At 33.3% G+C, this 15,854-nt stretch overlaps 2 protein-coding genes across 2 annotated transcripts; both read left to right on the top strand.

The window, feature by feature from the left end:
• The first annotated feature begins 1,436 nt into the window (after nucleotides 1–1,436).
• LOC112516230 lies at nucleotides 1,437–2,369 on the top strand. The gene is made up of 2 exons (XM_025123248.1): nucleotides 1,437–1,775; nucleotides 1,857–2,369. Exons 1-2 carry the CDS (start codon nucleotides 1,437–1,439, stop codon nucleotides 2,367–2,369), a joined length of 852 nt encoding a protein of 283 aa, XP_024979016.1.
• Nucleotides 2,370–8,197: 5,828 nt separating this feature from the next.
• LOC112517113 (sugar transport protein 13) lies at nucleotides 8,198–13,537 on the top strand. Its single transcript, XM_025124439.1, has 5 exons — nucleotides 8,198–8,418; nucleotides 8,814–9,136; nucleotides 11,843–11,967; nucleotides 12,069–12,360; nucleotides 12,579–13,537. The coding sequence occupies exons 1-5, from the start codon at nucleotides 8,283–8,285 to the stop codon at nucleotides 13,254–13,256; spliced, it is 1,554 nt and encodes a 517-aa protein (XP_024980207.1). The 5' UTR covers nucleotides 8,198–8,282; the 3' UTR covers nucleotides 13,257–13,537.
• Nucleotides 13,538–15,854: the final 2,317 nt, after the last annotated feature.

The following is a 15,854-nucleotide window of genomic DNA, read 5'->3' as shown; positions in this document are numbered from 1 at the left end:
CTCTGGTCCATTTTCATCGCCTCTGGACCAATTCATCGCCTTTGGACCATTTTCATCGCCTCTAAACCATTTCATCACCTCTGGTCCATTTTCATCGCCTCTGGTCTTCTTCCAGACTTAGTTATTTCAGCAGACTTTGGTCCATCGCCTGCCTCTGGACCAATTCATCGCCTCTGGACTTCTTCCAGACTTAGTCATTTCAGCAGCCTCTGGTCCATCGCCTGCCTCTGGACCAAWTCATCGCCTCTGGTCTTCTTCCAGACTTAGTCATTTCAGCAGCCTCTGGTCCATCGCCTACCTCTGGACTAATTCATCGCCTCTGGACTTATTCCAGACTTAGTCATTTCAGCAGCCTCTGGTCCATCGCCTGCCTCTGGACCAATTCATCACCTATTGTCTTCCTCCAGACTTAGGGCCTGTTTACTTGTGGCTTAATGAGCTTATCGGATAAATGGGTTTATTCGCACAGCCATTTTAGGCTGTTTACTTCGGGCTTATTCACCCAGATATGGGCTTATTCGCGCAACAGGGTACCATGACTTGTCCACATTAAGCCAACAAAAAGACCTGCCTACCCTTCAACAAAACCCACGCCTCTCTTTTCTCCTCCAATAGTCGCTCCTTCTCCTCCAATCTTCTCCCCCAAGAACCCTAATCGTCCGATTTTGTTGCTCGTTATCCAATCTTCTCTTCTCCAAAGGTAACTCTTCTCCTTATCTATAGATTATGCTCGATTTTGCTGCTCGTTGATGCTCGATTTGCATCTGAATATAATCGATTTAATCTGTTGATTTGCTGCTCGTTGATGCTCGATTCGCATATGAATATACTCGATTTTATCTGTTGATTTTGCTGCTCGTTGATGCTCGATTCGCATCTGAATATACTCGATTTTATCTGTTAATTTTGTTGCTCGTTGCTGCTCGATTCGCATTTGAATATACTCGATTTTATCTGTTGATTTTGCTGCTTGTTGATGCTCGATTCGCATCTGAATATAATCGATTTTATCTGTTGATTTTGCTGCTCGTTGCTGCTCGATATTGCTTCTGATTATACTCGATTTTATCTGTTGATTTTGCTCGATATTGCTTCTGATTATACTCGATTTTATCTGTTGATTTTGCTTGATAACTTGGTTGGTGCTTGTTACACACTGGAGGGTCAACGAGCTCTGTATTTTTCTCAAAAACTTGTTTATTCAAAAGCTTGATAGCTTGCTTGATAACTTGGTTGCTGCTTGTTTCTAGCTCTCAAAAGCTACAAACCTGCTGTAGTTTTCTCAAAAGCTTGTTTATTGCTTCTGATTTGCAGCTCGATATTTGTTTTGTTTTTGGGTTTGTTTAACATGGGTTTGTATAACAGCAGCTTGTTAATATCCTTCCACTATTGATTGAGAAACTGTTTAATACATAGCTCGAATGTTTGTTATAGGTATGGAACAAACGGGTGAAACCCAACAACAAAAAAGGGTTAGGATTAGTTGGAAGGATCCCAACATTGTCAAAATCTTTTTAGAAAGTTGTATTCTAGAGGTTGGGTTAAATGGGAAAGAGGGTTCTACCTTGAAGGCACTTTCGTGGAAGAAAGTTGCCGATACTTTGAAAAGCACACATAATTTTGTGGTCGATCGAAAGCAAATGCGGAACCACTTTGACTACTTGAAAGGAAAATATGGTGCTTGGTTGAAATTAAAGAACAAAACCGGCAACGTCTATGACTCTTCAACAAACACGTTTAACTTGACCCCCGAGGAATGGGACTTGGAGATAGAGGTCGTTTTCTAACTTTAGATCTTGTTTTATTTCGATTTTTTTTATTTTATTTGTATATTTATATATGTTTCTTTAACACAGACCAATAGGTATGTCGAATCATTGAGGACTACAAGTCTTCCATATCCCGACCTGTGTGMGCGATTATTTGAGGGTGGTATGTCCACGGGTATTGGAGGCAATGGACCGTCGTCAAAAGATCCTTTGCCAACTACCGAGCCTTTTGTTGTCATTGAGGAAGAGATCAATGTCTCAAGTGATCAAGSTCCTGTGTCTTCAACACCCGTTTCATCCCGTGCTCCGGTTGAGAAACAGAAGCGTAAAAAGACTATGGCAACGAATTCGGAGCTTGATGAAAAGCTTATAAAATTTTTAGATACTATGGCATCGAAATATGGGAACCCTGAACTTTTTAGTTATGAGTCATGCCTAAAAAAATTGAACGAGCTTGGGTGGGCAAAAGATGATCCGTTGTACCGTATTKCCTTTTCACTTCTTRCGGACAACCGTAACAGAGAWGCTTGGATGACAATAYCGTCTGAAATTGCAAGAGAATGGGTGAGAACAGTTGGGGCAAAGCAAGGATATCAGTAAAGATTGGTGCCACGTTTTTAGAACGTTTGTGAAGTATAACATTTATAGAACTTTTGTGTGCTAACTTGTGGGTTTTTTTGGATGACAATTTGGTGCCACGTTTTGTTGGACATATGATGTTTTTTTGGATTTATGACATGTATGTGACTATTGATTTATGATAAATGTTGGTTTTGGATTTATGATAAGCATGGTTATTTTATGCATTTCTTTTTAGATTTATAATGTTTTGTTTGGATTTATAATGTCTTTTTATTTGAATAGATATGTTGACTTTTGAGGAAGAAATGATGATCGTAGTCCTAATATATATATATATATATGTAAAACGGGGAAGAAATGTTTCGGAAAGAATAGAAGGAATGCCTGATAATACTTCAGCACTGAGCGGATATGCGTACACCCAAGAGCTATTAACTGGACCTAGTACGCAATGTCAAGAGTTGATGCGCCTCTCACGATCGTATATACTGTTATGCAATCATTTTAGACAAAGAAATTGGGTGAAAGATAGTAGACATGTTAGTGTAGAAGAGAAAATGGCAATGTTTTTTACGTAGATTTCAACGCTCCACAAGAACTGTTCATGTTTGTTTCCATGAAGTTTTACTGGGTATGATGGAATTCGCAAGAGAAATAGTGGTGCCAACAACTTCTGATACAACTTCAAATACGTCGAGTCATCAAAGACGTTTGAGAGAAATATTTCCGGTAAGACTTATTATTGACGTTTTAAAGTTTTATATAAACACACACACACACATATAATGTATTTAATCTTTTTTCTGTTAATGAAGGGTGCAATAGGTGCTCTAGACGGTACCCTTATACATGCAATTGTGCCAGCTAGTCATCAAACTGCTTACAGGGGAAGAGGAGGCGGTCGATGCTATCAAAATGTTCTAGGAATTTGTGATTTCAACATGATATTCACTTTTRTTTGGGCTGGATGGGAAGGTATAGCGCATGATTCTAGAATACTTAGGGAAGTTGCTTTTAACCCAAGATCCGATTTTCCCTTTCCACCACAAGGTATAAACCATTCTCAATTTGTTATTTGTTTTTTTTTATTTCTATATTATATGATTGATGTGGGTGGTTTTCAGATAAATATTATCTTTGTGATGCTGCGTACGCCAATGCTCGTGGATTTTTGGCTCCATATCGTAACACAAGGTATTGGTTGGCAGATTTTCGACGTCGACGCGCTTTGACTAAAGAAGAAAGGTTTAATCATGCACATACCCAACTCAGAAATGTTATTGAACGTGCTTACGGTGTCTTGAAAGCGAGATTTCCGATCTTAAAGCAAATGGCTCCCTTTCCATCTACAACACAAAGAAATGTGGTAATTGCTTGCTTTGCAATACATAATTTCATCAGAAAATATAATATTCAAGACCAGTTGTTTATGGAGTGCAATGAGGATAGTATATTTAACAACGAAGAAGAAGTCGAAGGAAATGGAGAAGAAGAATTGGACATTTCACAATGGGGTGCTAATAACACTCAATATATGGCTACTTTGAGAGATGGAATTGCAAATAGTTTGGTCAATAATGTTTGAACTTGGATTTTTGTGTTTGAACTTGTATTTGAACTTGGCTACTATGTGTTTGAACTTGGATTTATGAATTTATGTTTTGTTATTTAAATATTTTATTTTTTCAGAAATATCATTTGCCTTAAAAAATGAACAACAGTATACTAAACAGCCCATAGTTAATACTCAGGGGTAAATTGGTCATTTTTGTTATTCAGACTGTTGATTCAGATAGAAAAGTAAACAGCAACCCAAATTTATCCAGACAGCCAAATTATCCAGACATACAAATTTATCCATACAGGACTTAATAGAAAATTTGGTAAACAGCTCCTTAGTCGTTTCAGCAGCATATCGTTTCAGCAGCATATTCAGATTTTCCATCCGTGACCCCGATTGCTTTGATAAAACTTTTAGAATAATTAGGATCAATTTTGGTCATAATAATCAGTAAATTATATTTTATTTGAGATTTTATAAAATTGGTAATTTGGGGTTTTTGCTCAAGCGAGATGTTACAAGTAGCTATGATTAAATCCATTAGGATTCTTCTGGACATAGCTGCGTACGAGATATGGTAGATGGATGTTAAAACCGTGTTTCTTAACGAAACTCTAAATGACGACGTATATATTGTACAACCAGAAGGTTTTAAACATCTAAAGTATCCTGAAAAGGTATGAAAATTGCAGAGGTCCATTTATGGACTAAAGCAAACATCTCGTAGTTGGAATCTTCGTTTTGACGAGAAAATCAAGGAATTTGATTTTGTAAAAAACGAAGATGAACCTTGTGTATACAAGAAGGTGAATGGGAGCATAATAATATTCTTGATCCTATATGTTGATGACATTGATTATTGGAAACGACATCCCAAAGCTTGAAGGAGTAAAAGTATGTCTAGGGAAGTGTTACGGATGAATGATCTAGGAGAGGGTATCATATATCCTTGGAATAAAGATCTATCGAGATAGATCTAAGCGCTTAATTGGATTAAGCCAAAGTACATACACTGACAAGATCTTGAAACACTTCAAGATGGAGGGTTCCAAGAGAGGAAACTTGCCGATTGTCCATGACACACAACTGAGCAAAACTTAGTGTCCTAGCACTAAAGAGGACATGAACTGTATGAAAGGTGTTCCCTACGCTTCAGCCGTCGATTCAATTATGTATGCCATGTTATGTACTAGACCGGACGTCTCGTATGCCCTAAGCAAGGTGATACTCACTGGGTAGCAGTAAAAAACATCCTAAAGTACCTGAGAAAAACTAAGGATATGTTCTTGCTATACGGCGGTCAAGAAAGAGATCCGTGTATCCAAGGGTATACAGATGCTAGTTTCCAAACTGACCATCCTGACTTTAAATCACAGTAGGGGTATGTGTTTGCATTAAAGAGAGGAGTTGTGAGCTGGAAGAGCTACAAGCAACATACAATAGCAGACTTAACTACATAATCAGAGTATATTGCAGCGTCGAACGTCACGAAGGAAGTTGTTTAGATGAAGAAATTCATCACAAAACCTAAGAGTGGTTCCTAGTATATATGATCTTGTCAATATTTATTGCAACAATAAGGGTGCCATAGCTCACGAAAGAACCAAGGTCACATCAACGCTTGAAGCATATTGTAAGACGATACCACCTAATTCGAGATATCATTGATCGAGGTGACATGAAAATATGTAGAATTCGATCAGAAGATAATCTAGCAGACCCTCTAACCAAGCCTATGAGTCAAAGCAAGCATGATGCTCATACCAATTCAATAGGCTTGAAGTTTTGCAAAACACTAGTATGATTTGTAATTTTAGTAAACTTTAAATTATGTGAACATAAAACAGTTTTGTTTTTATCTGTTTTAGCATACTGGATATGAATATTTACATTAAACATTTATGTGTTCATTATTAGCATGCTTAAGTATCCTTAAATAAGAATGATGATCATATTATTTAAGACCGTCCTTGATCGATTATTACCAGGGGACTAGTAATAAATAAAGATCATTGTGAAGTTTGGTCATAAGTCCAAGTTGGAAGTGCAATGCGTGCAACCAGAGTCACATACCTGTCTAAGGGACATGTATTGGACAAGACCCACAATCAGGATCACCTCATAGATCGGCGTCATAAGATGAGTCCTGAAATGGTGGACGCTCCTATCCTCAGACCTGAGATGTACATTGGTACCTACTGCAGAAGGAGTGTTATACTTTGATGTAGTCTAACGTTATCCTTAACCGGGTAATCATAAGGGCAATGTTAGGTATGACACGAATTGTGTATCATGTACATGTAATATGATATTTGCTCCTCCAAATTTGAGAGAGATATTTTTGGGCCCCTCGATAACATAGTTTGATTCACATGGCCATAGACAAGTGTATTAGTTAAATTAATAGCACATGTCTGAATCAAATATGTTGAAATCGAGAAACATAATCTTTGAACTCTAAATGATGAGATAGATCTATGTCTTAAGTTCAAAACAAAATATCGTGAAGCAAAAGGATAGAGGAATGATACTACCATATAATTGATTAAATCAATCAAGATTGCTCAAAGGAAAAACACATTTACATAGCCTTGGGGTGGTGGCGTGTTGCTAAATGCTTACCATCGTTTGTGTTACTATGTGTCATGTGCAAGTGGGAGAATGTGAGTTATTATATTCCCACGACATGTGTCACACAACACTGCTAAGGAGTATGTAAACTTATAGGGTTGCACACAAAAAATACGTTTGCTTCCATTTGAAAGTAACCTAAAAGTCATGATTGACAGTTAAATAATTATTCTTGAAGAATAATTATAGAATGTGTTAAAAGATAATTAGAAGAGTACTCGCGCAATGCAGCGAGACACATCTCAGTTTTAATGTTCTATTTTATTTTTTGTCTCTGTCGATGTTATAATACATTTTTATGTGTTTTTAATAAAACATTAATGATTTTATTTTTGAATAAAATATAAATTTGAAGATATCATAAAAATTTGAAAAAAGAATATATCAATGTTAATATCAAATCAACTATTTAAAAGTTCTCATTTTTATGTAATTTCTTTAATTTATTTTTTTAATTATAATTTAATTTAAGTTTAATAACAAATTAATTTATTTTTGGTTTAATAATGTAAACATTTTAATAGATAATAATTAAGTATTCTATTATAACTCAATGATTATCTTAATTATATTTTAGATTTTTTATATTTAAAATGATATGTTTATCTTGTATTTGATTATGTTTATCTGCAGTTAGTTACACGAATTCAGATATAGAACTTTAATAAGTTGTACTTACACACAATTTACTTGCAATCTTGAGTTTTAAGTAATATGCATTAATAAACAGTACTTTACGCATAAAAAATGGTTTTTAAGAGTTTTTGTCAAATGTTTTATAATATAGTATAGATTATGATAATTACATGATATTATCTGTAAATAAGCATAATTATTTAAAGTTTTAAATAATTATATAATTATTTACAGATAAATATCAAACTTTATTTAGAGTTATAAGGTGACTATGATACCAGCATATATAAATAGGGTGTGAGACCAATTCAGTTAAGGGAATTCAATTCTCTGAATTTGGTTAATTAATCAACATATACATATTTAGATTTAAAGTTCTTTTTGGGCTAGCACCTGGGAAGATCTACGCGTGTTCGTGTGTGGATCAATTGTAGAGGAAACCGCGTTTGGTTTCTAAGAGCTGCATCAGATTTTTCACTAGATCAAAGGTACATTTCTAAACACCCTATGATGTATTATAATTTAATTAGATATCTCATTAGATCCGGCTTTGAGTTTTAGATTTAGAAAAGTTTTTTTTTTTGAATTATTGTACCAAAATTTTATTTTCCGCTGCGTTTTTTGTTACAAGTTTCTTTTAAAACCCAACAATTACACATATAAAAATCTTTTAATAATAAAAAAAATGTTAATTATCTTTAAAATAAATAGAGATAAATGTAATTTTAATTTTATAATATTTAATTTTAACGAAATATCGAAAAATTTGATAGATATATAATAAAATTTTATAATGCCCGTGTTGTTAGAAGATGCACCAACCGAGCCTAAGGAATTTGAAGATGAGTTTGTGACTGACTCAGCCGTCAAAGAGGAAAAAAATAGATGATGAGTCCACGTGTCAATATCCCATTGGTGGACCCCACAATCCCGGAACACAAAATTCTTGCCCATTTTTTCCAAAAAAATTCCTTATTTAAACCCTTGCGTTAGACAGAGATGATCCAATTTCAACTTTGGAGTTACGACTAATTAGTAATTACTACTGATAGCATCTTCCTCTTCCTCTTCCTATAACCTCAAAACCTTTTAATCCTGCAGTGATGGCTGGCGGTGGACTAGCGGTAGCCGCCGCCGGAGGTGTAGAGTTCGAGGCTAAAATCACGCCTATTGTCATCATCTCATGCATTATGGCCGCCACCGGCGGTCTTATGTTTGGTTACGATGTCGGCGTTTCAGGTAACGATCTCTACTGTAATCTGTTTCTGGTAATGGAGGTTATGATTTCCATTGACGTTTTCGCTACTTTGAGGAAATATCAAATCAGAAAACGGATCTGTTTTTCTGTACATCTGCAACGCCTTGCTTTACGTGGTGATCGTCCAGATCCAGAATTTAACAGGAAAATTGATCGGAGATTAATGAAGTTGTTAAATTCCAATAGTAGCAAAACTCTTAAGATATTGCAGTTATAAAACTAGAGAGATTTTCATTCTTCTTTCCAAATTGGATCAAAAGAGTAATGGAAATAATTTACCAAAATTGAAAGGATCATAGAGAGATTTTCATTCTTCTTTCTAAAATTACGTTGACGTTTTCAAAATAGATTAATATTAAATGTGATATGCATACAGGTGGAGTTACGTCGATGCCGGATTTCTTGAAGAAATTTTTTCCGGCGGTGTATAAGAGGACGAAGGAAGGAGACCAAGATAGTAATTACTGCAAATATGATAATCAAGGCTTACAACTATTCACTTCCTCCTTGTATCTTGCTGGACTGACTGCAACTTTCTTCGCATCCTACACCACCAGGCGGCTTGGAAGAAGGCTCACCATGTTGATTGCTGGAGTTTTCTTCATCATCGGAGTCGTTTTTAATGCCGCTGCTCAAGACCTAGCCATGCTCATTATCGGCAGAATTTTGCTTGGTTGTGGAGTTGGTTTTGCTAATCAGGTTGGTTGATTCAATTTTCATCTTTAAACTATTTTACTTTTCTTATTCATAGTGTCAAAACCAAACCAAACCAAACCAATCTAAACAAACATCTCTTTAAAATCAAAACATTGATAAAACATCAAACACATAAATACGTCTATAAACGAATCATAAACAAAATATGTAAAATAACATAAATCAAACTCAATACTATTTCATGGTTTCTAACTTTTAAATTGTTTCTAAATGATTTGAGGTTTTTAGATATTGTTTAACACAAGTCACATATAATTTTTTAACCTTTTAGGATAGAAAAAATATCAAATAAGATAAGATAACACACCCACCTTTATTAGGTTCGGATTGATCGTGTGTGAACGATATAAGATTTCAGTATGGCTTTTCAACGAAAGCTATACATACATGATTCATGAGTTGTTGGACCTAGCTATAGAGATGTTAGACATTGACTCTAAATTTATACGATGAAGACATTATTTTGCATTAGACATTAAACATGCTATAATGAACAAATATTTCTTGATACCTATACATACACAAAAGATCCAAAAAAAAGCACATTTGATAACGTCTATGTACATTTCCTTTGATTTATTATTTTTAATTGTAGGATTGTTTAATAATTAATCTGAAAGATCCAAAAATGAATGTGACATGATTGATACACATATTCACATAATCACATATTGTTCTGTTTTTATATTAAAATCTTATTTTAATTTTAATATTTTAAACCTTTTTTATGTTTATGTTTTATATTTAATTCTATTAAGGTCATATATTTTAAAAGCCAATAGTACTGGTTTAAGAGTTTAAATTATTAAACCAATAACAGTATACAACTTGCATAACATAAAATTCAAAGTTGTGATAAAACAATAATACATTTCAACAAGTTCAGATTTTAATTGGACTTCTTTAATTATCGTCATACGTAGTCATAGTCAATACTGGCAAAATTGATTTTTTTAATATGTAGGGGTCCCTTTTTCATACAGGAACTTAAAGCTCCTGTTTTAAATAATGACAACAAACTTATTGTTTTTATCATCAAAAAAACCTTCATATAGCATACCAAGTGATTATTAACTCAACTAAATTAAGCTTATTGAATAATAAAGTCGGAATAGAATAAGCTACATGTAATTGAACTTATTTTTATTATCAGGGACGGATCCAATTTTTTTTTTTTAAATTATGATATCATTTAACTATAAGAAAAAACTACATGATCCAAATTTAAACACTGTATTATTTGTATATATACTGTATATCTCTAATTAATTACTATGTATTAATAAGCATTAGTTAAAAACAATATAAATTATTCTTAATATGATATTCTGGTAGCTCTTATCCTTTCATGATCCAAAATAATAGTACATGATAAGTATAAGTAATAATAACAGCAATTATTATGCATTAAATAAAAAGATATTTCACTCACACAAAGTTGAAATAAAGCACCAAAAACTTTTCTGTAGCCTTTAAGGGAGCATATGGTCCACCACCACTGCACGTTAGCTAAGCTTAAACAACCACATTTCATAATTTGTTCCATATGATTATATATGTACATCATTACAATATCTTTCTTTGGTTTGTATTTATTTAAGTATTATATTTGATTCCAAACAATCTTGTCGACCAAACTCACATTTTCTTTCATAATTTATGGAATAAACCTATACATAATATTTAGGACGTTTAATACTTTTTAGGATATTTTAAATTAAAATGACAAAAATCAAACAATGACGTAACATATTTCGTTTAAAATGGATAAGATGTCTCCAAACTTTATCTATACCTCATCGAATGTAACAAAATAGTCCCGTAACTTTAGGAGAAAGGGTACCTTCTCACAAAGGAGGGATGGAATAGCGGTTGGATGGTTAGGATATCCTATCTTTAAAGTTAGTAAACTGCTTAATTATAAATGATAACATGTAAAAAATATTCAACTTTTATTCCTATATATGACATTTTCATTTGTCTTCTTTCACGGATTAAAAGCTTTCTAGAAACAATAAATGCTTTAAAGATTCACACATAATATCATGAAAACTAAATATTATATATTATTATAGATATAATAGTGTCATCCTAAAAAGAATCCTGATCTCATATTGTGTGTATCAATAGATAAGATAAAAAAGTCCCATCGGAGAACGAGAATCATGGGTTATGTTAATGAGAGAGAGTATATATTTAATATATGTTTGGACCACTATCGGGTTGGCGTGCTTTGAATTTGGCAATAATCATGCTTTACGAATCCTGTGACACCTTTTGTTTTCAATTACCATCATAAACCTTTACTTACGTAGGACACATATTTTTCTTACCATATGATCATGTGCATCTTTCCCATTCCTACTTTCTTGGCCTTTCTTATATACCTTTTCGATAAGGATATTACCAAGTCTTTTTGATTTAGGAACTTATATGGTTATGGATATATGGTCAATTCATTACATAAATTTAGTTAGGTTTTATTCCATGTCACAATTAAGAAGAAAAACATGATTTATTAAACTGAAGTAGGAAAATTTGTTGAAACTGAAAGTAATCATATAGAACTTTTAATGTAATGAACTTGTTTATATATAGCTACAACATGTTTTGAATGATTTGAAGATGACAAGTGATATAGTTAATAACAATAACAATAACTAATTTGTTGATTAATTGGATTGGCAGGCTGTTCCGGTTTTTCTTTCAGAAATAGCTCCCACAAGAATACGTGGAGGTCTTAACATATTATTTCAACTTAATGTCACAATTGGGATTCTTTTTGCCAACCTTGTGAATTACGGCACTGCAAAGTAAGTATAATCTCAACTTAATGTCACAACTTAGCACTTCATAATATACTGAAAGTATATACTAGAACATATAGTTATTCATATATCATGTACAATGCCAGAATTGAAGGGGGATGGGGGTGGAGACTCTCGCTAGGGTTAGCTGGAGTCCCTGCAGCGCTCCTGACAATAGGTGCACTCTTGGTGGTAGACACGCCCAACAGCTTGATTGAGCGAGGGAAGTTAGAAGAAGGTAAAGCCGTGCTTAAAAAGATCCGGGGAACTGACAACGTGGAACCTGAGTATTTGGAGCTTGTCGAGGCTAGTCGGGTCGCTAAAGAAATCAAACACCCTTTCCGTAATCTCTTGCTCCGTAAGAACCGCCCACAACTCATTATCGCAGTCGCCCTACAGGTATACTCAATGTCTTAGTTTTTTCATTCAAATTTTGACATAATATTTATTAAAGAATCTGAACCATAAAAATTGGATTTAAATGTCCGAGTGTTTCAAACACTAGTTTATAAGAACATAATTTTTATAATTTTACATCTTATATAAAAGTATTACTCTAACTTCAAAAGTTCCTACACAATATATAAACCTCCAACATAAACTTATACATGCAACAGTTCTTCCAACAATTCACGGGGATCAACGCGATCATGTTCTACGCACCTGTTTTATTTAGCACCTTAGGATTCAAGAACGATGCCTCGCTCTACTCAGCTGTCATTACCGGAGCCGTCAACGTTTTATCCACCGTCGTCTCAATTTACTCTGTTGACAAACTCGGCCGCCGAATCCTTCTTCTGGAAGCCGGAGTCCAAATGTTCTTGGCACAAGTCGTGATCGCGATCATACTCGGATTGAAAGTTTCCGACACATCCGACAATCTTGGCACCGGGTTCGCGGTACTAGTCGTGATCATGATCTGCACCTTTGTTTCTGCATTCGCATGGTCATGGGGACCGTTGGGATGGCTCATCCCGAGCGAGACATTCCCCCTTGAGACCCGGTCTGCAGGACAGAGTGTGACGGTCTGCATCAACTTGCTATTCACGTTCATTATCGCACAGGCGTTTCTATCAATGCTTTGCCACTTCAAATACGGGATCTTCTTGTTCTTCTCGAGTTGGGTGTTTGTAATGTCGATATTCGTTTGGTTTTTGGTTCCGGAAACGAAGAACATTCCGATTGAGGAGATGACAGAAAGGGTATGGAAGAAGCATTGGTTGTGGAAGAGGTTCATGAATGACGACGAATTTGATGCTCAAGATGAATTTGCCAAGAAGAATGGGCAGTTATAGATTCCTTCGTTATGTTTATGGAAAAATAGGAAAAAGAAATATATAAAAAAAAAATATATACAGAGTATGAGTATGAGTATGATGTTGGTTTTTATGAGTACGTATAATTTTGTTTTCATTTTTTTAATCGCTTAAATATATAACCGATTAAAACAAAATATATGAAGTTATAGTTTAGTGGTGGTTAACAATTTAGTTTTGGTTTAATTGTAGAGCTGAGGTTTAAGAGGATGTACTCAAAGGTGTATGTTATTGTGTAAAATAAACATTCAATAAAATAATTAAAGTAATAAATAATATTATACCGAATGCTTATTGGATAGACTCAAGAGTCTGTCTTACTTTATTGGTGGATAACGTTTTCGGTTGTTTAAATGAATTGTTGATAACATGTTACGTTTACCATGTAAGAGATTTCTTATATGCTTGTTTATTAAGATTCTCAGTTATTGATATATGTTTCTTACTAGGTAAAAAATTTTGGTCTTTGTTATGTTCATTCGGTAAGGTGGGTGATAATCGGTACACTCTCACTCGGTAAGTATTTAATAAACAACTTCATAGAGTTTTCATTTATGGGATGGGTTATCTCTTTTTTGTTTAAAGATCTTGTGATTAATGAGAATTTACAACTTTCATTCTCTTTAATTCAGTGTCTCATTTACGCGATATCTCCAAAAAGCTTTTTAAACGTTGGTTCATACGAATAAAGAACACCATTGCTCCACCTAATGTCGTCATGCATCCATCATCACCAGTTAGTTCTCTCTTTCATCTATATTTTTGTTTTTTGGTTATTTGCATAGAGAGCGACACTTGTATCATAACATTCGTCCTTTATTAAAAGCTTACCGGGTCATTGATCTTACTGGATTGTCATGGCAAGTGCCGATATCTTACTCGGTAAGAGGTAAGACCATGAGCAAAAGTTTTATCTGATAAATAAGAATAAAAACTCTAACAGATAAGCACTTAATCGATTTGTACCTATAAATGCTTATTTGCTAAGCGGTTGTCTGATTTTGGTAAATTGTCTTTTAATCTAAATTATGTAGATCTACTAATTTCTGCTTATTAATTAAATTAGATTAATTCATTAACTTTTAGTGTCCCTCTTTAAAATATTTACTTTTTGGAGATATTATTATTTAAATGAACCACTTAACTTATTCCAATTAATTGGGCCAGCCCTTTTACGTTAATTTTAGTTGTATTTGGACCCAATTTTATTGTCAAAAGCTTATTATTTTGTATTGGATCATTAAATGTTTTTATAAGCACTTATTTTTGTATTTTTCATTTTATATCATTTTTAATTCAGCAAATTAAAAATGTACATAAAAAATCAAAATAATCGTTCCTATAACGAATATCTATATTAATAATTGAAAGGAAGTCACAAGCAGAAGTATATATAAACTTGTTTTAAGAATTAAAATAAAAATATGTAACTTTATTTAAATTTTTAATTTGATATTAAATTGTTGTCAATTATTTAACTATGGATTTAACTTTTCAATTGATTTGCTCACATACTATTCAAATGTATGTGTTTAGTTCTTGAATTTTATTTGTATTTCCCAATATTATAATTAATATATGAAAGTTGTTGAATGTTTCATTTTCATTATAAACTCATCTATAATTAAAGGGTTTTATAATTAGTGAGAATTTGTAACAATTTAATTATTTCTATCTGCGTTGTTTCATTACACGTTATCGGCACGTACGCTCTATAAAGATTATCAACATAACAAACCATTGTTTCTTCTATGAGATAATCAAGCATATTGCTCGTTTACACTACTACTTTGTGAATTAAATTAAATACAGTTCCTGTTATTTTACCATTGGTATTCTAATGAACTCTGAAATCTTGATTAACTGATTAAGATTATATTGTTGCACATTATGCTTTCACATTTAGAACATATACTTAATGAATATCGTGTCATATTTGTTAATTTAGAGCATATGCTTAAATTATTTTATTTTCTTAGAAAAAAATAAAAATGAGAGAACAAGGACTAAAATACCATTGATTTTTAACGACGATTAGGTTAATAAAGTCAGGTTAAGGAACCCAATCTAAAGCAAAAGTGAAACCACAATAAGTTTTGATGTAATCATTTTGTTTGGGGATCCAATTTATAATTTTACATAACTGTAGGGATGAAATTCGTAATTTACTCTAATTTTATATTTGGCATGTTAATAAACTTAGATCAATGTTGCTTGATTTTTTTTTCCTATAATTATTTTAAAATAACTGAATTTGGGCCAGTAATTTGAATTTAGGCATTTTAATTATGTTAGTTAAATTATTTCATTGGGTATGTTATTCAATTGTTTTTCACTTATCGACATTTAATTTGATATTGATTTTAATTCAAACTCTCACAGTATTATTATCAGACTTATATTTTTAATTGATTATATGTTTACTTTTAATTGGTAATATAACAAATGATGGAGGCTTTGCACCACTCTTTAATGGTATCCTTCTCAGCCTTGAGTTCAGCAATAGCTTTCTCACGCTCAGCGATAGCCTACTCGCGTTCGATCAAGATTAAGATTTTTAGCTTTGGACATGCCATT

The sequence above is a fragment of the Cynara cardunculus genome (assembly GCF_001531365.2).
Source record: "Cynara cardunculus var. scolymus isolate 2C chromosome LG 8, CcrdV1, whole genome shotgun sequence".
Lineage (NCBI taxonomy): Eukaryota > Viridiplantae > Streptophyta > Magnoliopsida > Asterales > Asteraceae > Cynara > Cynara cardunculus.
Note: the sequence above shows the minus strand (reverse complement) of the source record. Positions and strands in the feature narration are given on the sequence as shown.

Bases quoted from the DNA above. Each gene is read 5' to 3' on its own strand.
- LOC112517113 (XM_025124439.1), top strand. From the start codon at position 8,283: ATGGCTGGCGGTGGACTAGCGGTAGCCGCCGCCGGAGGTGTAGAGTTC. The intron at 8,419-8,813 runs GTAACGATCTCT...ATATGCATACAG, and splicing joins TTACGATGTCGGCGTTTCAG to GTGGAGTTACGTCGATGCCG. The intron at 12,361-12,578 runs GTATACTCAATG...TACATGCAACAG, and splicing joins TTATCGCAGTCGCCCTACAG to TTCTTCCAACAATTCACGGG.